Here is a 23,240-nt window from a genome sequence, read left to right on the forward strand (position 1 = left end):
GGGTAAAAAAATAGGTCAGTGTCACTTAGTGCGTTTAACTGCACTGATGTACTGACTGGTGTGCTCAAAGTGTACCTTTCTGACCACAAGGCTGTCTGAATCGGGATATAGTTTGTATGGTTAGTTATGCAGTTAAATGGTTAGTTATGTAGTTGTTGCTTAATTAAAAAAAGTATCACTTTGCCTCTCAAATGGTTAGTTATGATATACAAATATATCATTTTGCCAGTCAAATGGTAAAGTTATCAAGTTGACCAAAACCTTCAAACGGGCGTATCTTGTGACAGTTTGGCACTCTTGTTTTTATTTATTATTCTGTTGTCATTCTTATTATTCTTTTTATTTTATGGGAATACATGTTTGTAAATAAACAAAAAAGGAAACTCAGAATGAATTCCAGGAAAAACAACAACAACAACAAGAAATTGTGTAGTACATACAATCTGTATTTTACCACAATTTAGGCAATCTATCGCAATCACATTTAAACGCATTCAAACTTCATCATGATAATAACTTATTAACAGAACCTCTTTTTCAATACTTTTTATATATTCTTTAACAGAGACATATAGCAAACATATTTGCCGTCTATCAAAGTTAAGATTTGAACCCACGATGTTTGGTTTAGCGATGTGAGCAGCTGACCTCTATAATAAATAGGCTTGTTTTTTTTCTGACCGTTATTCTAACGTCATTTCGTGATTTATGTGTCGAAAATGATGGGAAAGTATCCAAGGACAAGGTTGCAAAAGTGCTTTATTATTTGCCATTGATACATATTCATTTACAACAGGTTTGTGTACAGCTTCTGTATTATGAGCGCTCTTTCGCTTTTTTAGAGAAATATGTTATATCTTTTTTGGAATCAATGACACACGTCTTTTTAAATATGCCCGTGAATTTGGGAATAGGTCCCTTTTTCGCATACACTATCTAATTGACAGAATATCAACTCATTACTCGGAAACTAAAACAAAATCATGATCTGAAGAAAATGTCGTTAGTACACATATAAATCGTAGTTATTGCAGAAAAGAAAGGAACAGCAGTACAATAAGAATAGTCAGTCTATGACAAATAATTGGAAGAATTTGATGTTATAAATGTTGTAAAGTTATTAGTTTTATAGTATAATACTATGTTAGCTTTATAAAAAATCTATTTACTATAAACGATTGATATCGTATCATATTGATTTCACATATCGTAAGAATATCACAATGCGAAAAGACGAGTACAAAAATGGCTGATATACACAAGAAACGCTATGTTTCGCGCTTCACTGTATCGCCGCTCGGCGGAACTGTATCTTGTGACGCCATTGTCGCTATGGAGACCGCTTTGGAATGCTACGTCATCATCGACGGTGATCCACTGTTCGTCTGCGTCGGAACTCTCGCTGTTGTGGCTGTATGTAACACCTGGCTCTTTGTTTTTGTTATTATTGTTTGCTGAAACACATATTTGCCAATACATTAGAGAAAAAGTGCATTTTCTATTTTAAAGGAGTTTCGCGACTGTCAAACTTGACATCGCATTGAGTCAAAATTGAGCGTAGAAGTGTTGAATGTCGTTGTGATCATTAAGATTTATATAAAATCTATGGCAACTTACTAAAAACTAATATGGTAAAACTGTGTTATTTTATAACCTGTTTTCATAAGCATGATTTTACTAAATTAAAAAAAAAATACATTCAGTTCCACAAACACACGCATGTACAATAAATTACTGCTTAAAAATTACTGCTTAAGAAATTGAAGTTTTACTAAATGGGATAATTCAATCGTTGCAACGAAGCGTATCTTTATAGTGATATATTTATGTGAAAAGATTGTTCATGAAATGGGGAGAAACTCGGATTTAATATCCTCAATTTTTAAGTGGGTTCTTTCCCTTTGCAAAAAATTAAATTGTTTCAGTTGCATTTATTTGCAGTTTTTACCAGTATTTTAGTCATCTCACGGCGGTTTATTAACCCATTCATGCCTATCGTCTAGAAAAAAGGCCTTGGCAAACAGCGTAGACCCAGATGAGACGCCGCATGATGCGGCGTCTCATCTGGGTCTGCGCTGTTTGCTTAAAGGATTTTCTGTTAGAAATATTCTAAATATAGAAATAAATATACTAGACATCCCAAATTTTGGAAATAATTGATCAAATTTAGAAGGATGGGAAAGTCCACTAGGCATACATGGGTTAAGCAAATCACCCTTACTGGGTTAGCTGGTTTACAAATACCAAGTGCACAGAGTTTTACAGTAACTGACAGCTGTCCTACTTGATTGAGAGGAAGGAGAACAATGAGCGTATGAACATTTACATGACCAACACCAAACCGAGTTATGTGGTCGGGCTTGGGATGGAACCGCGATCATCGAATTTGTGGTTCAGCGCTTTACCAAGCTTATCGGTCCGGTTAATACAAATACTGGTTAGTTAATTGTTTTATGTATTTCAAATGTACAATTTACACAGATCATATTTGTATGTTGCTGCTTTGTTTAAATGAACGCATCGTCAATGCGAAAAAAAACGATTACTTAAGATAACGTTTAACATGAAACAACATGTATGAAAACCACTTTTACACGATATAATGAAAACTGATTTCACATCAAATTATAATAACTGATTTATACACGAAATTACGAATTCTTTTTTAAGTCTTGGTTCACTTAACATTCAAATAAATCACGATCGACTACATTTGATACATTCAGAAATAAGCGCGATTCTTTCTGAGAGAAATACGTATGCCTGAATCAACAATGAATATGCATACCAAAAGCCGGTTTAACGGACATAAGTTAAATTAAGTGAGATAACATGTTTCAAGACATTTCTCAATTATTGGCAATCCGTTTGTATGAAATTACGTCTTGCAGAAAATGAGGAAGGAGCGGTTATTGATTAAAAGTGACGTGGATCCAACGGATGCGTGCCGGAACAGGGAGTAACTATAGTTACTGAACTGATTTATTAGTGGAATATTTTGAAACATGGAATTATGTAAGAAAAATAGCACACTTTGTCGTTACGAAGCTGGGTTCAATATCATTTCGTTAAACGTTACTTGGTATGAAGATTCTTAGTTCCAGGAAATGACAGTTTTTGCACGACGGATATTTGATGATAAATGGATGTTGGTAAGAAATAAATGGATGCTCAGTATGTGTTAACACAATTACAGATCCAGCACTCACAAAATACAAATTCAGAGCTGACAGTCACAATCACATTTAAGCAACGATGGTACTTAATGTTCATTTATGGAATTGTAATTCCCAATACTTACTAGTAAATCCAGACCAACAAGTTCAACACATGCGCACGATTAATCAACATAATCAAACACTTTGACAAGGGACAAAATTGTCAGGTTTTTTCAATTAAAAAAAGTCTGTTAAAGGGAAACAACTACAACTCAAAATGTGCATTGCTACTGATTGTTCATCACAGTCACCCCCCTTGTTTCAAAATCAATCTATTTTGAGTCGTGGCGACCTTGACCTTGGAGATATCTGCGTAATTCTTTTGCGCGACACACCGTCAAATGATGGTGAACAAATGTGCCAAATGATTTTAAAATCTGACAATAAATGACATAGTTATGGCCCGGAAAGCTCATTTATGGCCATTTTTGACCTTTGAACTCAAAGTGTGACCTTGTCCTTGGAGATATCGACGTAATTCCTTCGCGCGACACACCGTCAAATGATGGTGAACAAATGTGCCAAATGATTTCAAATCTGACAATAAATGACATAGTCATGGCCCGGACAAGCTCATTTATGGCCATTTTTGACCTTTGAACTCAAATTTTGACCTTGATCTTGGAGATATCGACGTAATTCTTTCGCGCGACACACCGTCCAATGATGGTGAACAAATGTGCCATATGAATAATAAATCTGACAATGAAAGACATAGTTATGGCCCGGACAAGCTTATTCCACCCGCCCGCCAGACAGCCCGCCTGCCCGCCAGCCCGCCAGCCCGCCAGCTCGCCCGCATTCGAAAATCTAATAACCAGTTTTTCCTTCGGAAAACCTGGTAAATAAAATCAAACAAATAACACATTCAAACATCGCACCTTGCATAGATTTCTGCCTGTCGAACGCTTGTATCTGACTTTTATCCGGGCATCCCAGCCACCACGTGGCGATATCACGTGGGTATCCGCCATTGTCCACCTGCAAGTCACGTGATATATTAATACGATGAGGACAAACGCCTCGAAAAGGTCACCTCCATAGGTGTAACCACTGCGATCACAAGTAAAATTTTTACTTACAAGGATTATCATTTAGTACCATTTTGTAATTAAATGAAATTCATTTTAATTCTCATCAAAATGGTCCTTGAATAAATAGTTTACAGTCGAAAATGAAAAATGAATAAACGAATTAAAACCATTTATCACCACACAACTAATCGAATCGGCCATCGCAACGTAGTTTGTAGGGGCGACAGAGATTTTATAAGATCTATGCTCCGATCCAGTCAAACTACTTCGTGGGATGACAGTGACCAATATGCTTCATGACAACGAAAAGTGAAGATTTTTAAGCTGAGTCCCAAAGCAAAGGTTTGACTACTGCGAATGCTTGTCATATTAGGGATTTAATTTTCCATTGGTGTATTGCTTAAGAATATTGGAAATATTGAACTTAGAATATACGTAGACGGAGAAAAACGCATGTAAAGATTTAACCTTTATTTTCTCACTTTTGTATACACGTATTTGAAAAAAATGAGTGTTTATCAGCACACGGAGAATATGAATATAATTATATATTAACTTTAGTAAATTATATGTTAATGTTATTTGCAATTTTATGTATGGAGATAGTGCATTCTGGTAAAAAAAAAATCGTTTATGCTGAACTGCTCTATAGGGACATAGAGCATTTTATCGGTTACGGATCTGGGCATTTATTCATTGAACGTCATGGAGATTGATCATTACAGTTGTGAAATGAAACTCAGTCACGTGGTGTAAATTCTGGCAATTAATAGGCTAATCTGAGCGTGAATTCTACTTTGCTCTTAAGTCCCAGAGATGGTGCAGTACAGCATTCACGTCATATTAAAGATCTCGTTCTCCCGAACACAGCGATATAAAACACTCATTTTTGAAAAAAATGGAGATAGAGCACTTTAGCAATTAAGCGACGATATTTCAAAGTTATACACTCCATTGAAAGCGACCAGTCAAAAAAGTAACTAAAACGTAACATAATTTGTTTAATATGCTTACTATCGTTTCATGGCGGCAGACATGTCCTCCAGAGAGGCTATAGCTGCCTCTGTATAACTTGATTTAACGACCCACACATCCCCAAAGCCGCCTCACTGTACTTACGTCAAATATCTGATCGTTGTAGCGGTAATATTGGTCCCCGGAGAAAAAATACGTGCGGCCCTTTTTCCACTGAAAAGCTGCATCAATACGGTCAGGAAGGCCTCGCCAAATTTTCAGGTCCCTTGGGTAGCCGTAATCTATTCGGTTTCCATAGTAACGCCAATATTTATCCCCTGCAATGAAGGCAAATTGGTAAGCAAAACGCGGAAAACAGTTGCGATAACTTAGAACAACGGCGTTGCACGCAAACGGTATTTATGTCATTGGATTTCACAAATGAGGGATGATGGAATTGCTTCGTTTATGCACTTGGGACGCATAAGGAGACGGTTCAAAGCGTATTTTGTAGCGATAGCGCCGTTTAAAATGATTGTTAAGCAAGACGGTATGGTATTTAAGAATTACCGATTAATATTTTTCTGTGTCGCAGCAACCTTTGAATATATCACTGTCACACGCGTGGATAAACACAACACTTAAAATAAGACATTGACCATGCGTCGTTTATTTTAGGAACACTTGATGTAAATATAATAAAGACCAAAATTTCTTGCATACGGATTCTACCATATTTGTGTATGTGTTTTGGTTAATGGAAAAATCGATATGCACTTGTACTTCATTTACTAAGATTGTGCATGGAATTTATATGTTCGGAGAAAGAAAACAGATGGTCTATTTAAGAATAACAGTAACACATGCTTAAAATATTCATATACGTAGAACTCTGACTATACGCATATATAAGTGAAAAAACAACACATACAGAGCAACGATTTATCAACGCGATAACGCAAACACAAGGTAAGATAAAGCTCAAACAGAAAACCACAAATACTTAAAAAGATATTTCAACCTTTAATGAAGTATGTTTTTCCGTTGCCGCTCCAGACAAAGGCCGAGTCAATGTCGCTGGGAATGCCGTCGAAGCCCTCGGAGATATTCTTGGGACCGTATTTCATGTCCATGTTGTGGAACTTCCAATACTGGTTACCCTGGTAATGAACATAACAAATATAGGTCACATGGCATCGCAAAAAAACGTAGTCGCATGCCAAAGAAAACGATTAAGTCGTTCCACGATATAGGTGACTTCAGTAATGCCGTTGGTAAACTCCTGCTTCAACGTAATGTTTGTGAATGATGCATGTACATGTTGGTCGGCAGGGCAACGTTCAACAAATATTCATATCTGCTTTGTATGCAATATTCTATTCGGAGGGAAAATGTGCAATACAACGATGCACACATTTGAATAATGAGTTTTTTTCGCTGTATTTGAGCGACGATATAAATTTAAAATGGCTAAACAAAGTGGCATTAAGCGTCGTTTACAAAAATGTTGGTTGAACCGTTTTGGCAGGGACGGTATTCATTGTTAGTGTAAAATATAACATCGAATGCCAGGGGCTTTCAACATTTTTGCGCATATGCCTTTGATATATCAAGACCGTAAATGGATGAAAGTAATTTCGTACTTCATATATCATTTACAAATGTTTGTTACGGTTTGAAAAGGATAAGACAATAGAATAGCTACAAAGTCATATACCAGTATGTGTTGCAAAACCTTATATACCATCCGGGCTTTAAATGGACTCTATGATGCCTTGGTCAATAGTTGACTAAGTACATATGAATAGATTTTGTTCAATTGGTATTTTGACATTGTCAAGAAGCAATTTCAAATAGCTATAATTATATAATAGTTATATGGTTTACAAAAAAAGACAGTTTTCCGAACGAACAATTCTGTTTATTCTATCTATCCTGATAACCACTGGTTTATGCAACATACTTTGAAAATGAAAGTCCAGCCATTTGGCCATGTTAAAGCGGCATCGATTGGCCCTTTAACAGTACCCCAGTCCCATTCTATCATCCGGGGATATCCACTGTCAATGCCCTGGTGATTCAGGCGGTAATAGTACTCCCCTGAAATATATACATGCAAGCATGAACACATGTCCAAATATATACAAAGCTCTCCTGAAATAATATACATTAAAGCATGAACACATGTCCAAATAAACACAAAGGTAGAGAAAAATGTTGTAATATGCGGTTCTTTATTTACGCAAATGAAACAACTGCCGAAAGCGGGACACAAAACAAACAAATGTGCAAGGGGAATACACACAATTCCAATATATGATCTAAAAATAAAATTAATAAAAACAGGGATCGCCCAATTGAGCGTTGAATTCGAAACTTTTGTGACCTAATCCAGTTCAAATTCGATTAAACGACGAATCTCAAAATACATGTGTAACTAAAATGACATTAATAAAAACATACAAGGATGTCTTAGTTTGTTTTTATATATCTATGTATATAGCATCCTGCAATGTTGGTATCTAACTTCAGATATAAAAAAAGCAAAGTGTCGAAACAGATATTGAAATATTTGTTGAAAAATATTTACTTAATTTGCGACTGATTTAAGTATAAATTGTTGATATTATTAGGAATTGATTCGTATGCTAAAAGCCAATCAAAGTCTATATACTCTATGTTGCCTTAATGCTCAGTGATGCATTCATACCTTTAAAAACGTACGTGACGCCGTCATCCGTTCTTGTGATCGCATCAATTGAAGCGTTCCTGCAAATGTCTAGGATATGCACGAGTGTTTCACGTGGACTCCAGTTTTCATGCGCATGCGTGGTGGTATCGACGTTTTCTTTGGACCCTGGGTTATGGGAAATCGGATAGCTTCATTCAGTCACAAAAAACATATCGTTATGTATTGTTTTAAAGTTACACAAATATTTCTTGCGAATTATAAATCGATTTAATGATGTATGAGTTACATTGTGTCATATTTACAAGGTAAATATATTGCATTTTAACACAGATTGTAATTACGGACTTAAATCATTTTGAAATTACGAGATATGCCACTGTTAACAGAGGACAATAAAGACATACTCGTTGTTTTCAACAAAAAGTAAATCTTCATAGCCCTAACGGAATATTATTTTTCATTGAGTTTGATAGTGATAAAATATTAATATAAAATACTTTGTTTTATTGTTTTATTTAATATAACGACCTCGTTATATTAAGAACCCCTTTAAGACCTAGCCTTTTTAAGGACTATTTGTCATTTATCTTAAATTAACGTATTACGTTTTTTAAGTTTGTTACAACAAAATTGATGAACTTCACTAAATTATTTAAAATTGCAAAATGATGTAGTGACTACGAAAGTGAAAATAATGGTTTTCAAGAGAATAATGGTAAAATCGAATGTGTTACCGCGATCGTTAAACATAATCTATGTAAAAAAGCATTGCACGCAAGCCTTATTTGTGTATGTAAACATGTATTACATTATGTGTTTTATGCAATTAAGACGCTGGTTCACCACGTATAGGAAAAATGAGTTCAATAATGTATGACTTACTTCATAGTGCCACAAAGGGCATTCATGGCACATATGCTGATGTTTGCCGACACTGTTTAACAATACACTTTAATGTATACACGGGGTATTTGGCCGTCATTAATAGTGTAATTACAAAATGGAATGAAAAGTTGACATAACAACTGTTTGATTTTAAATATTATTAATAAGTATTTTTTTAGCAAAGTTCACTTTAGTGAGATGCGTGAAAACTGCGTGTAATTATACGCTCACTTATCAATTAGCGTGAAGTGAAACATTTAGAAGTGCACATTGTATTTTGTTTCTAGTCTAAAAAAATACAATTCATTTACATTCTTTACAATTAATTAACAGCAAAGGCTATCACAGCAAAACACAAAAAGGTCGGGGCTTATTCATTTATATTTCCCTCGCTCTGGCAAAGCGGGGTCGAAATAAATGTTCATAAAGTGTCTTCCCAGATTAGCCTGTACACTCCATAGAGGCTAATCAGGGACAACACTTTACGTCTAAGCTGGAAGTTTGCTATTAAGAGACTTCCTTAAAACAAAAAGTACCATAAAAGCAAATAGTGTCGTCCCAGATTAACTTGTGCGAAATGCACAGGCTAATCTGGGACGACAATAAACGCACATATATTCAGCCCTGTTTTCCCCAGAGCGAGGCTAATATTAAACGGCCTAACAAATAACGCGTGACAGCTACAGCATGTTACCGTAGAGCTCTTGTGCAGCCATAATATCATCCCTGTCCAGCTTGAAATTCAGGTCAAATCCACGATAGAAAGGTGCCATCAGAGCCGTCCGGACGTCCGAGTGAGCAAGGCCCAGCGAATGGCCAAACTCATGGGCGGCAACTTGATACAAGTTGACCCCTGCAATTGAAGGTCAAATTAATGTGTTTGATAAGTTTTATCCCTGATATAAAAGGTAACAAGTGTGAATATTTGACACAATTTTGAATATTACAAGGAATGTTTGATACATCATGATAGATACAAGTTAATATCAGGATTAACAGTAAGCTAAAAAAAATATACAAATATATATAAACCTCAACGACCTTTTCCAAAGGAACTAAAGGTCGAACTATTATGCTTAATACACGCTGTCACATGAAATGGATGGCCACAAAACGAAGCATTGAACAATGCAATATGTTTACTATAAAACGTTCACATCTGAATCATAACAAGTGTTTGTTAAGAGCAAATGAAATCAAATGGCTTAATGATATGTTTGATGTGATGTCAAAATATTATGTTTGATGCAAGTTGACTTCTGTGTTGGATGTCATAAATCGGTATTTAATTTGACAACTAGATTGGAGTAACTCTATTGTATTTGACACGCGTTGATCATTGGCATGAAAGCACAAACTTTTATGTTTGATGGTGAAATCTGCTAAGGTCATTATTTAATGTTTGCTGGATTCGGATTGGAGGGTTTATATCCTTTTGTAAAGAAAAGACTGATCTTCGGAATTTTAAAATGACTTTGTTTGCTAGAAACGGTAGTGTAAGGTCACGCCGTTATTTTTGTTACAAGTTTTACTTTACCCGATGATGGAAAGTTAAACTATTTTGATCGGTACATGTTTGACTTTGCAAAGAGATGTCACTATATAGCGTTTGTTAAAAGTTGAATCTTACAAAGGTTATTCCTTATATAAAGTTAACTTCAAGTTCAACCTGATCAGGTAAAATTGCTCCATAACGTTTGCTGAAACTTAAATCAATCAAATCACTACTGAACATTGCTACACAATGATGCTTACAAAGAAATTTCCCTTGAGACCATTATGTTCTAATATAACACTAGAACTCAAGACCACAGCATTTTGTTTAACACAAATTGACTGATGGAATGAAAGGTCAACCAGTCATGTCAACAATACATGTATAGTACTGCATGTTAGGTTCAACAGATTATATCAAATGACATTAAATATTTGAATTGTATGTTTTGTGTAAAACATGATTTATAATATAATGTTTAATGAATTGTTGTTTTGATAAGACCATGTATAAACTCTATTCTGACAACCACCATGTATACCTAATACACATCTAATAAGGCCTATGCTAGAGGAAACAGCAATTTCCAATCAATGCTATATGCATCGTTCTATAACATTTACAAGAATATTCAATATTGGCGGCGAAATTGTTAAAACCTGGCATGATATATGTGATACAATATCAAAAAGTAAACTGGAATGTCTGAAATTATAAAGGCAATTGTATGGTTGACACATTATCTGCAATAAAGGAAGTTCTTAATATTCAATATTGGTATCACATAATATTGAATAACTACTGACATTCAACAATAGCATGCTTAGTTAAAATATTTCTTGTTTTATAGTGTGTGGAGCCACCATTAAAATGATACTTCCAGTGATAAATACGCCTGTCGATAGCGAACAATTGCATCTTGAAAAGCATTTTATAAAAATGCAAAGAAAGCACGCGTACCAGTTATTTTTGTCATTCAGAGTGCCAGCGTTGTATTATAACTGTGCCATGTTTTAAGGTTTTTGTTGCTGAGTTAAATAAAGCATGTACCGGATATGGCCGGGTCGTAAATGTTCGTATACATGATAACTTCATTTCAATATGCTACAAGCTACATATGGTTTTAAATATGTGCATAATTCGATTTCCTTAAAAGTTAATTATTAAAATTTGTTGCGATAGCTCGTTGAATAACTTACATATTTTCGGTAAATGTACGCTAACTCAGTTGCAATTCATTAAACTTGTAAAGCACCAAGATCATTTTGAGTTTGATAAAAAAATATATTACCATCAGCAATATTAACCGTCCAGTTTTCATCTTCGTCAAAATGAGCGTCGCTGCCATATTGTGGAAAGTACGCATGCGCAAGAGTCTGACCACTTCCGTCGAAGGGAGTGTTATCCCCATGGTGACCTGTTACAAACTTAATTTCGATGTCGACTGGCCCATAATCTCGACGTACGAATCTGATAGGAATAACATCCGCCCATAGCTGAAACAAAACGTCGATCAAGTGTCATACGAGTAAAAGAATAACAAAAATCAATCTTTTAAATGTGTTAGCACGTAATTATTAAGAATAAGTTATAAACAGGAAGCAAAAAAAGGAACAACAACAAAAAAGATCATGCTTAATTACTAGAAAAGTATCACATCGGCTCTATTTAACTATTGTTTTGGAACTGTTTAAATAAATCTATAAAGCATCCCTTTAAAGTTTAAAATATGTTAATGAATGTGAGTTGTGCTTCTTTAAAGTTATGTTTATTGAATTAACGTTACTCCAGTTTTAAAGCTTATATTTCATCATCACGATTTTGTCAAACAAATATTGGAATACATCTTGGATGGCTTTTTCACTGTTAAATGTATTTGATACATTAGTTAAAACATACATTTTGACACTTGGAACTGAGACACTGATATCAGTACATATGAATGAACGCAGAGAGTAAGTCTGCATTTTGAATAACACTATTTCAAAGTATTAAAATACATTGCAGTGTAAATCATGTTGCCAACTCTATGTAAAATATCTGCTCTAAGTAATTGCATAAATAATGAACGTCAACTTAAAAAGAAAAGGTCATTATACACTATTCATTTGAAGGTTTCATGAACATTCGTGGTAATTGTCTCTTACGTCAAAGGCCCTTTGCAGCTCAAACTGAACGACAGACATCGGCATCTTCCGCGAGTACTCGGATATACGGTACGCAATCTCCCGCTTTCGCCACTTACTTCCTGTAAAAAACAAATGGTAATGATAAGTTCGTGGTCGAATGCATTAAGCAGTTAAAAAATGCGGTCTTCAAAGAACCACTTCAATTTACGTGAAGGCGATATTTGATTTACATTGTCGGAGGCCAGGAAACAGTCACGACTTTATAGTTAAACGGACATATCTTGTTAATTAATTTAGTAGTAAAATAATTATTAATTTAAATTGTTATATCTGTCATGCTATAGTGTACAACTGTATAATATGAGAATACGCAACCAAGCTATGCAATTTGGCCTTATACAACCAATGCTCCTGTGCTTGAAATCGCAAAACGATTATTAGCACATTTCCCTGTCTTTCGAGCGTTTTAAAACAAAGTCGTGATGTAGTTTATACTTGTTTTGTTCCACTCAACGTTGTATAAATAAGTTACAATTCCGCTGCTTTGGTGTGCGTCCAACCATGTCACAATAGAATGATAATTTACTTGAAATGTTTAAGTGCTTTATTTTTTAATTGTTATGCGTTTTGTTAGCTTGTAAGGTTTTTAGCTCCATTTAACCGGTTTTACATACACATGTTTTGGGTTAACGGTTCAAATGCGACGACTGCAGCTGCAGTTTTATTCATTTTTTGTTATTTTTCTGCGCGTTTTGGTTTTGTGATGTTTCTTGTGCTTTAGTGCTGTGTCACAATGTTCGACAATTTCTTGCTTGCAATAAATAAATACCACTTGCTGTTAAAAGGGGTTCTCTTCTGCAACTGACGTTTCACATTTTGATATGATTTGTAAAAAATATATTGTCAACACTATTTGATGGACTACATCGAAGGAAGGCTTAATAACAAGTCTGGTAGCGTCTAAATAATTCATCGAGAATCAGCTGCAGTTATTATTGCGCTATGCCGATCATGCGTCAGATGATGTTATATCATTTTGCAATTCCTAATTCAATACTTTGTTGACAGGCGTTGTTATGGAGATATTAGGTATTGATAGCCATTAAATAGTTTTCATGCATATTATGAGAAGATTGATGCTTATGACTCAATGAGTCTTAGGTTATATAAAATAGGATCGCATCGTCTAAGTATCAATTATAAAGCCGAAAACGAGTATAAATCAAACTTAAAATTTGACAAACAAATAATTTATCCAAAATTGGATTCATACGTTGATGTATTTTAAAATAAATCAAACTTAAAATTTGACAAACAAATAATTTATCCAAAATTGGATTCATACGTTGATGTATTTTAAAATTGTTGAGCAATGTACCGCGTTGAAGTTTTTCGATTGGTTCTAATGTTAATTATTGATTGCTATCGTATTGCATACAGCGCTCAACAGTCTTGGTACCATGCTGACTACACGAAACATCAAAAGTTTATTTTGAAAAGCGCCATCAGTGGTTATACATACATGAAGATTAAATCGAACTTTGCGTATAACGTAAGGGAAATCGAGGGAGTAGAAAGTTTATTTTATAAAGATGAATTAAATAATGTATATCTTCTTGCCATGTGTCCATGGGCAATACGGACATAACGGTCAGTTGCGATTATTGTTAATGATTTCACTTTTTAAGGAAGATAACGAGACGAATTTAATTAATAATACATCGATTTTTTTCACAATTTGAACGCAAGCACAATTTCATGGACCATTTTAAATTTAATGGCCTTTTTATATTTTTGGTATACATTCACTAACTTCTATACTAGTAAACTAGAAATTAGCATTTACGTTGTTAGGAAAATACATACATTTTTATTTCACTACTGCATATCTGGTAACTCTAGCTTACAAAAGCCGATCATAAATAAAGAATTTGTTAAGTGTAAGGTTTCCTGCAAGAAGCACTGGCAAGTGACAAATATGGAGATAATTATTAGTGACCGCGTCTCGTCAGCGAGGTCAGTGCACTTTATATGTAATACACAATTTTGCTGTTTGTACGAAACCTCTAGAAACCTAATATCATTTCCTTGCTTGCAATGTCTGTATGTAAGTAAAAAAAGCTTCAACTCGTTGTACAACAATTTAAGTAAAACATTGAAGGCCTGTTTCTTATGTACTCGTTCGAGACAAACAAGAGTGTATGTTCTTAAATATGACACGGACATACATTTGATTAGTTTCCAAATACTTGAGTTCCAAAATAGAATAAATGGGTCTAACACAGCGAACCAATATCTAAGCGTCGTGTCTATTACATATTCGTATAAAGCATTATTGATATAAAATTGGACAAGCTTTATTCATTATGCATACCATGACAGAAGGCTTTTTGAAATGGCGTTTATCGTTCAACATTATCTACATTATTGTTTAAGTTTAAATTATTTTTATAGTTTGGTTATAGTACCAAGGGCGTTAGTATACATGTAATAGGATATTGTACACAACATACATTTATTCCTGATTTAACTATCCCATCGTAACCTTTCTGCTAGGATATATGCACATTTGTCTCATAAATATTCATAAATGACACTGACAACAGATTAAGGGTCACATTAATTCGAATAACAATTCCTAACTCCGATGACTAACGTCATTGAACATGTGTAATCTTTCCTGATCTTTTCATACCAAACGAAACAATGGAATTCAGGAGCTCTTTCCACAAACCAAAACAAGCGTGTTTATAAACCTCAATTGGATCTAGACCAATCCCTAAGTATCAACTTCTTGTAAACTGGTGTGCACTTGTGGTAAAAGATTTGAGGTCACATTACTTTGAATGAAACTTCATCGCTCCACTTTGGGCATTTTATATGTTACTTTTTGTAAATAAGCGGGAAACAGTTTCAGCCCTGTCTCGAAAACAAATATTGTCAGCTGGTTGTATTTATCAAATGTGAGATACATCCTATATACAATTGGGTAAGATTAGTCTGCCATATATTTACTGTGCCCATTCCATTATATAACATTTGAAATCGTTTGTGTCAGCTTTTCAATTGAAATAATAATACACCATTGGTGTTTTCTACTCATATACCCAGACGTTATAAGCGTCAATATATGTCCTCTTAAAGTCAAATACATATCGCCTAACTAGGTTAGGTTAATGTTCCGTTTTATGAAATTGGTTGTGATAAATAACAAATGTAATCGGGGAAACATGTGATGGAAACACATACTATTCACACTAGCTATTTACAATATACGAGGGCATTGTCACAAATATGTCTAATACGCTCGTCCCGCTTTGTAAGCTGTGTATAAGGGTCAATGTCTCATCTCATCTCGACCCATCAACCGACAAATCGATTGAAACTGTGACTTCTTCATCGTCGTCAGCGGGGTATTATAAATAAAGCAGTCGCATGTATAAGGAAACTCATGTGAAAATCAAACACAATAGTTGTATCCTGTTTGAGTGAGATAAGCAAAACATTTTGCGTAAAATCAATTATTTACTTGCTAAGAAATATCTAACATGTTACGTTCTAGGTCATAGTCGAAGCTATAATATGTGACAACGGAGTGTTTAGGCGAATCTTTTGTAATGCTGATACACAGTGTCCATGGAAGCAAGGCCAATTATCAACGATAATCAATTGGCGTTAACGGATAAGTTAAAATAGAAAGCGTTCGGTTAGCTTATTTTTTAACTCATTTATGCCTAGCGTCTAGAAAAAAGGCCTTGGCAAACAGCGTAGACCCAGATTATACGGCGTCTCATCAGAGTCTGAGCTGTTTGCTTAAAGGAATTTTTGTAGGAAATATTCTAATTATAGAAATAAATATAATAGACATCCCTAATTTTGAAAATAAATCGATCCAATTAACAAGGATGGGAGAGTCCACTAGGCATTAATTGGTTAAGTTTTGGACATCAGACGCACGAGAATTGTCCAACATACTAAAAACTGCAAGAAGTGCTAGATGTAAACGAAGGTTTGCATTAAGATTATTCCGATAATTAACCCTTTGCATGCTGGGAAATTTGTCGTCTGCAAAAATGTCGTCTGCTGAATTTCTAAAATTAGCATTTTCTTTGATTTTTTTCAAAGAATACTATCAGAATAGCAAACAGTTTGGATCCTGATGAGACGCCACGTTCTGTGGCGTCTCATCAGGATCCAAACTGTTTGCAAAGGCCTTCAAAATTCGGTTCCCGCACTGAAAGGGTTAATATGCATATTATACAAATAATACACGTTCGGTAAACGAATAAATGATTTTGCATCGTTTTCCAGATTACATTCTAAATAATGCATTTGTTATTTACGCATAAATGTATAACATATTATTTTCAAAAGTTTAAACTTAAATAAATGGGGAGGGGGATAACCGATTACAAACCCATGCCAGAGCTCAACAAGTATGACCAAAAATGAATGTTAACACGGAACAGTGACGATAGATAAAGAATAAATCCTGAAATCGTTCCGTTTGTTTTGAACATTAAAGTAACTAGTAGGTTTCAAGTTTTAGTAGAATGTTTCCCCACGTACACATATCTGAACCATAGCGTTGAATTAAATGTTAATTTTACTTCTAAATATGTACTGAACGATTAATAAAAGGAAATCACGTGATATGTTCTAATGCGTGCATTGCCCTTACATGTCCTGTATAAGACTGTTAATAAACACTTGTAAAAAATATGAAAACTCACATTGACACTCGGTGACCCAAACCAGACGTTATGCAAAGTCCGACGGATATTTTGGTTATCGTATTGAAAGGTAAAATGATTTGCTATTGCATACGTGTTATAAGTATACCTTTTAGAACTGGATACACGTCCACTTTACGTGGTTATGCAAGAATAAAGTATGCTCGGTACAATACCTTTTTATATCTGAAATAGTATGTGGGCATTGTAATAAACAATTTATACTCAAATTTCAATATGATTTCGTCTGACTGAATATACAAGTGACTGTGCATTTTAGATTACAGCCAACTAACACATGTTCAAGATGAGAACCATCTTGTTCCTTTTCAAATGAATTCCTTTTATTTAGTACGTATTGTAATTGGCATTAAGTGTACCGCAATATATTGAGATACGACTTTTACTGAAGTGTTGGGTCCTCAGGTTCGATTTTATTTCACAATATAAAGTCAAAACATGTACATATGCTGATGCCAAAGTTTTCGTGTAATGGTCGCAACCCTTTGCATGCTGGGAACTTTGTCGTCTGCTAAAATGTTGTCTGCTGAATTTCTAAAATTAGCATTTTCTTCGATTTTTTTTCCCAAGAATACTTTCGGAATGGCAAACAGTTTGGATCCTGATGAGACGCCACGTTCTGTGGCGTCTCATCTGGATCCAAAGTTTTTGCAAAGGCCTTCAAAATTCGGTTCCAGTACTGAAAGAGTTAAAAAGCAAGTATATTATGTAAACACGAAAAACAATCTTTCCAATAAATTCTAAAGGAGTATTCAGTGACCAATACATATGAAAGCAGCTTTTTCAATGTATGACAAACACTGTATGAGGAAGATTACTTCATCGACTCTACTTAAATTGAAGATTTGCAGACAACTTTCTCGCCCCTATCCTGACATACACATTTATATTATTGAATGATTCGCGTGTCTGTTTTAAGTGTCATCCTTATATTTGGCACTAAAGCAAAAAAATGTGAGATCAGAAGTAACATCAATATAGGCTTTGGTATAAAAAGGTCGCTGTACGTAAAACGTCATATTACTATACTAAACTCGTTAACAAATGGCATAGTTTCTTTCTCATTGTTCAATTTAGATCTGAAAACAAAGCTTTATTTGAACCTGAGCTAGCAGTTATTTCTAGACAAATGTGACACTGTAATGTCTTGTATTTAGCGGATATTTACGAGAATATTTGTTAATTTTTAATTGGTCATTACTATACCGTGTAAAAACGTCTATACCATGCAGGTTATTTCAAGGCATGTGACTTAATCGAACTGACGCGATGAGAAAATACTGTTTTCAAAATAATTTCAAAACACATGTTTATTTCAGTGCTTTGCAAGAAAGGTTTGTTGCTGCGTGTTACTTTGTTATCAAATGACACAGACAATATTTGTCTTATTTGTGTTTGTCTGAAAATAGAAGTCCCCGAGACTCGTTATTGACGATATTTAGCACGGTACACATTTATGCATCAATATTCTATACATTAAATTCATAGAGAACCCACTGCACATGATGCAATGAATTGCTGTTTTCATCGAATAAAGCTCAATATGCATATCAAATAATTGACATTGCATGCGCTTTACACTAACACACTTATTTAGTAAAACGTTTTATACCAGACATATGTCAACAACATAAAATTTGGTAACGGTACTAGCATCTCTTAAAAGACCGGAATTCTTCAGGTCATGATTACTTCCGTTTGCCATTTTCTATTAAGTGTTCTCGACGCTTGACATGATGTGAATAAGTTGTCCTAAAAGGCTGTCATGCAAATTGTGTCAATGATTACTTTTAGTAAGTACAAGGTCAACGTAGCCTTAATCAATTTTTTTGTCTTACATCCATCCCGTTGTTGTAAGCATTAGAATAGCATTGGAAACTGTTAATTCCTACTTCTACAGAATACCATTTTGTTGTTTTTAGACTCAACTTTATCGAGACAATATTGTTGCAAATAACATTTTTGAAATGATATACACCTTTAAATCAGTAAAACCGTTAAATCATATCTACGGCACGTATGAGTATAATTACATACTCGCAGCTTGAACGCGCATTCATATATTCATGTCCGGTCATTATACATGTCCGTACATTTTATGCAATTGTGACATCTATTGAATTATATTGAGTTGAAGGCAGAACTAATCGCAACGAAATCGGAAATGTAATTTGAATATATGAATATATGAAAAAAGTTAAATATACTAGCCTGTGCAAATACCACTGTTTCTTAATGATTACATTAAATAAATCAATTATTATATGCCCAATGCCGAGGGGCAGCAAGACTAATAAATGTATTACGTTACCATCAATAATTTAATATTCATCACGCCTAGTTCTTAATGAATTGCATAAACTATGTTATATCGTTATTAAAACACTGTCATATATATGCATATATTATCCAAAGGAAGTCACATATATTATGATCATGTATTTCTTTTTATTCAATTTCTAACACTTACTTATAGTGCATGCTTGACATATTCTGTACAAGCCATGAAAAATATTTTTTTTTTCGCATCTCTTAAAACACTTCTACAAATGCAGTCCCGTTTACGGTTAAGTAGCGTTGACATATAACTGTAATTATTGTTATGTATTTCACACACAATACTCGGCGCTAATGTGGACATTAATAAGTCTCAGAGTGACAAAGTTGTCAGGAATAAGAGTTATAGTTGGTCTTAAAAGAAAACCGTTTTTTTTTATCAACGGCTGGGGCATCAGGACTACATATTTCCTTCTAAACGACACATACTATAAAATACCATGGTATAGAACGTCTTTACAACCGAAATGTAGGTTAATCGTTCGTAGAATGTTATTAAGGTACAGACTGCTGGTATTTGATAGTTATATACTCATATGTTGCCGATCGCACACTCCGTTATAATTGAGCTGTCTAGCAGTTTTTGTAGCGTTTATCCAATCATGTGGCACGAAATATAGAACTTCAACTTCAATTTCAACTTAATACTGTCTACAATCGTGCTCGATTATATCTGACAGGCGCTTGTCTGGAAAACAGTGTGTTAGTTTTTAAAATTATGTGCAAAGATTGAGTAAGTTAAGTTTAAAAGATAAAAGATCTACAGGACAGCTTAAGTTAAAAACAGAAGTAAGGGGTCTAGAGTAGATGAGAATCCAACCGACTGACATAGGTCAGTAGGTTGGGGCTGGACTGGATAAAGGTTGGTAGACCGTTCCATAGCCTGATGGCCCTGAGAAAGAAGGAGTTTAGGTGGATATTTGTTTTTTTTTTTTAATGTGGGATTAGGTAATTTAGGTTTCTGGTGGGAATAAGATGCTGATGATCCACTGCAACTGACTCATTTCTGATTTCGTTAAACATGACAAAAGTGGCCTGGCGTCTTCTATATTCTAGGGTTTTCCAATTTAGGGCCGAAATCATATCGGAGACTACTCGTGTAACTGCAGTCATTAAGTATGAACTTAAGATGTATTACCTAAAGCTCCCTCTGAGGATTGTAATGAGAGTTTAGGGAATCTGCTGCACTCTCTCTTTGCACATAATATAAATGGATCGTGCTCTGTGAAAAGAGGTTTGAATGCATGTGCGGTATGTTTTAACCCAGATTAGCCTGTGCAGTCCGCACAAGCTAATCATGGACGACACTTTCCGCTTTTATAACATTTTCTATTTAAAGAAAGTCTCTTCTAAGCAAAAATCCAGTTTAGGCGGAAAGTGTCGTTCCTGATAAGCCTTTGCACAGGTTAATCTGTAACGACACTTTACGCACATGCATTAAACCCTCTTTTCACAGGAGCCCGGCTCAAATATCGGTTTTTGTGATATTCATGACTGCCAATGAGCTTTAGTAACCCTATAAACATATTTTTGTTTTCTTACGAAGACGCAGATACACTATAATATAAACACACATTCAATAAGTAAAGACAATACTTTATGTTGCTCAGATATAGACGGGAGGCGGATTTCAGATTGATTGTATAACTACACATTACATTGACGGCAGATTTCAGTTGATTGTATAACTACACATTACATTGACGTAATGCCGTTACGTGACAAAGCATATTAGCAATGGAATAATGACATCCATCTATACATTTATGATTGCCTGAAGTCTTATATGAACTCAATATCCTGAGCTCGCCGTTTATAGACATTAGGGTGTATGATGTATTGCAGACGCAATCTTTTGAAATTCAAAATTGGATGTGCGGGCGTATGTGTTGATGTGCTTTTCAAAGGCTGGAGCAAAATATCGCGTTGAATGTACCACATGGCACATCAACAGTTCATTTTGAAAAGAATTCCCAGTTGTAACACATTCTTGTAATTAGCATTGAACTTTGCAGATAATGTAGGGAAAATCGTGGGAGAAACATGCACATTTTATAAATATGGATCCCATAACGGATATCAAGGTGTCATGTATCTATTGTCAATAGGGTAACAAAACGTCAGTTGCGATGGTATTAATGATTTCACTGTGTTAGGAAGATAACGAGCCACACTCCATACATAATATATTTTTAATAGAATTCTTGCGCAGTTTGGACACCAGCAAAATTTCACGGAACATTACAATTCAATATCATTGTTACAGTTATATTATACACAATGTTGTATAATATATTCTACAAGTATAGAAGTTTAATCGATTGGTAAGTAAAAAATAGTACATACTTAAATGCAAATTTTAAAACTTTATTTCTACTACAGTATAAAACAAAGCTGCAGTGTCAATAGTGGCAAAATAGTAAAAAAGATATTTTATTACACTTCTGCTTATGTGGTTTCGATATAAGCCGTTCTTTATATGATCAAAAGAATCGACAGTTTCTCTGGCGTACATAAGACGATACTCGATAAATAATTTGGTAAGCGTTAGGTTTCCTGAAGCAAGCACTGACACGTGACACATGCGGAGATAATTATGTGTGACCGCGTCCCGTCAGCGAGATCAATGCACTTTATATGTTATAAACAATTTCGCTGTTTGTACTCAAGAGATTTCGGATAAACACTCAATGTCCTTTTGGACAGGTCTGCGGTTTTATTGTGTGCATGTATGCAACAAAAACGAATGTGAACATTCTTCATATAATTTGGAAATTATTTAAGCCAAAATTGAATTGAATGCCTGCTTCTTATTTAAACATTCGACGCGAAATAATAATACATTTTTAGCATGACCCACAGATGCATGGCGATTATTTTCCAAATAAATAAGTTCCAAAATAGAATAAACATACATAAAAAAGTAAACCAGTGGTCTAAGCGGCGTATCTATTACATATATATCGTCGATGCCTTACACGGAAAAGTTGTATTTAATAAGTATTCACAGAAAAGCTTTTAGAAATGACGCTTCGCGTTTCGTATTATGTACGTATTTTACAGCTAAAGATATTAAAACATATACTTGAAAGCGTTTTTTGGTTTTGTAATCGTACTTAGGCGTGAGTTATACATATCAAATCGCCCAATTGGTGCAAAAAGGGACTGTGTGCCAAGTAATTTTAATATCATATGGTTCTTTTGTTGAACCAAGGGGGCGATATGATATTGTAGATAACAGGCCATTACTCGGTACTCAACTTATCCCTTTGTACAAAAGCAGTTAAACTCGGTGATATGCACATGTGTTACATGAATATTCACAAATGACTACCGATGTTATATCATTAAAATTCGAGTGAAAATTCATATCCCCGTTGAGTAACGTTAATTGTATGTATATCTCGTGTAAATTTGCGCAAATTCCTTTTTCACTAAAATTCGAAAAACAATTTGGGTGATTACACACATATCAATATCCATCGAAAATATGTAAATCTCCAATAATCGACGATTCATTTATTACCAAATGACGATATGTTATTCAGAAGCTCTTTGCACAAACTAAAGCAAGCAATTGTATAAACCCCATTCAGTATAAACATCTGTTATAGTGTGCACAAGCGTCACACACAATATTTGAATATTGGCAAGAGAGTTGAGGTCAAATTAGTTTGAATGACAGGACAATACCCATTTGAGTGATTTAATATGTAGCTGTTGTAAATACAAACAGAGTCTC

General features: G+C 34.6%; 1 protein-coding gene across 2 annotated transcripts in view; it reads right to left on the minus strand.

Moving 5' to 3' along the window:
- Positions 1–425: 425 nt before the first annotated feature.
- LOC127834476 (matrix metalloproteinase-16-like) overlaps positions 426–23,240 on the minus strand; it is a 50,461-nt gene continuing 27,646 nt past the window's right edge. For both annotated transcript variants that reach the window (XM_052360342.1, XM_052360343.1), the window contains exons 4-12: positions 12,426–12,526; positions 11,570–11,774; positions 9,478–9,636; positions 7,917–8,063; positions 7,170–7,306; positions 6,228–6,366; positions 5,372–5,544; positions 4,100–4,199; positions 426–1,454 (exon numbers count right to left, since the gene is read on the minus strand). In XM_052360342.1, the coding sequence (XP_052216302.1) occupies positions 1,219–1,454; positions 4,100–4,199; positions 5,372–5,544; positions 6,228–6,366; positions 7,170–7,306; positions 7,917–8,063; positions 9,478–9,636; positions 11,570–11,774; positions 12,426–12,526 (1,397 nt within the window). In that variant the 3' untranslated portion in view covers positions 426–1,218. The remainder of the gene's footprint in view (positions 1,455–4,099; positions 4,200–5,371; positions 5,545–6,227; positions 6,367–7,169; positions 7,307–7,916; positions 8,064–9,477; positions 9,637–11,569; positions 11,775–12,425; positions 12,527–23,240) is intronic.

Source organism: Dreissena polymorpha, chromosome 6 (assembly GCF_020536995.1).
Source record: "Dreissena polymorpha isolate Duluth1 chromosome 6, UMN_Dpol_1.0, whole genome shotgun sequence".
In the NCBI taxonomy this organism is placed as follows: Eukaryota; Metazoa; Mollusca; class Bivalvia; order Myida; family Dreissenidae; genus Dreissena; species Dreissena polymorpha.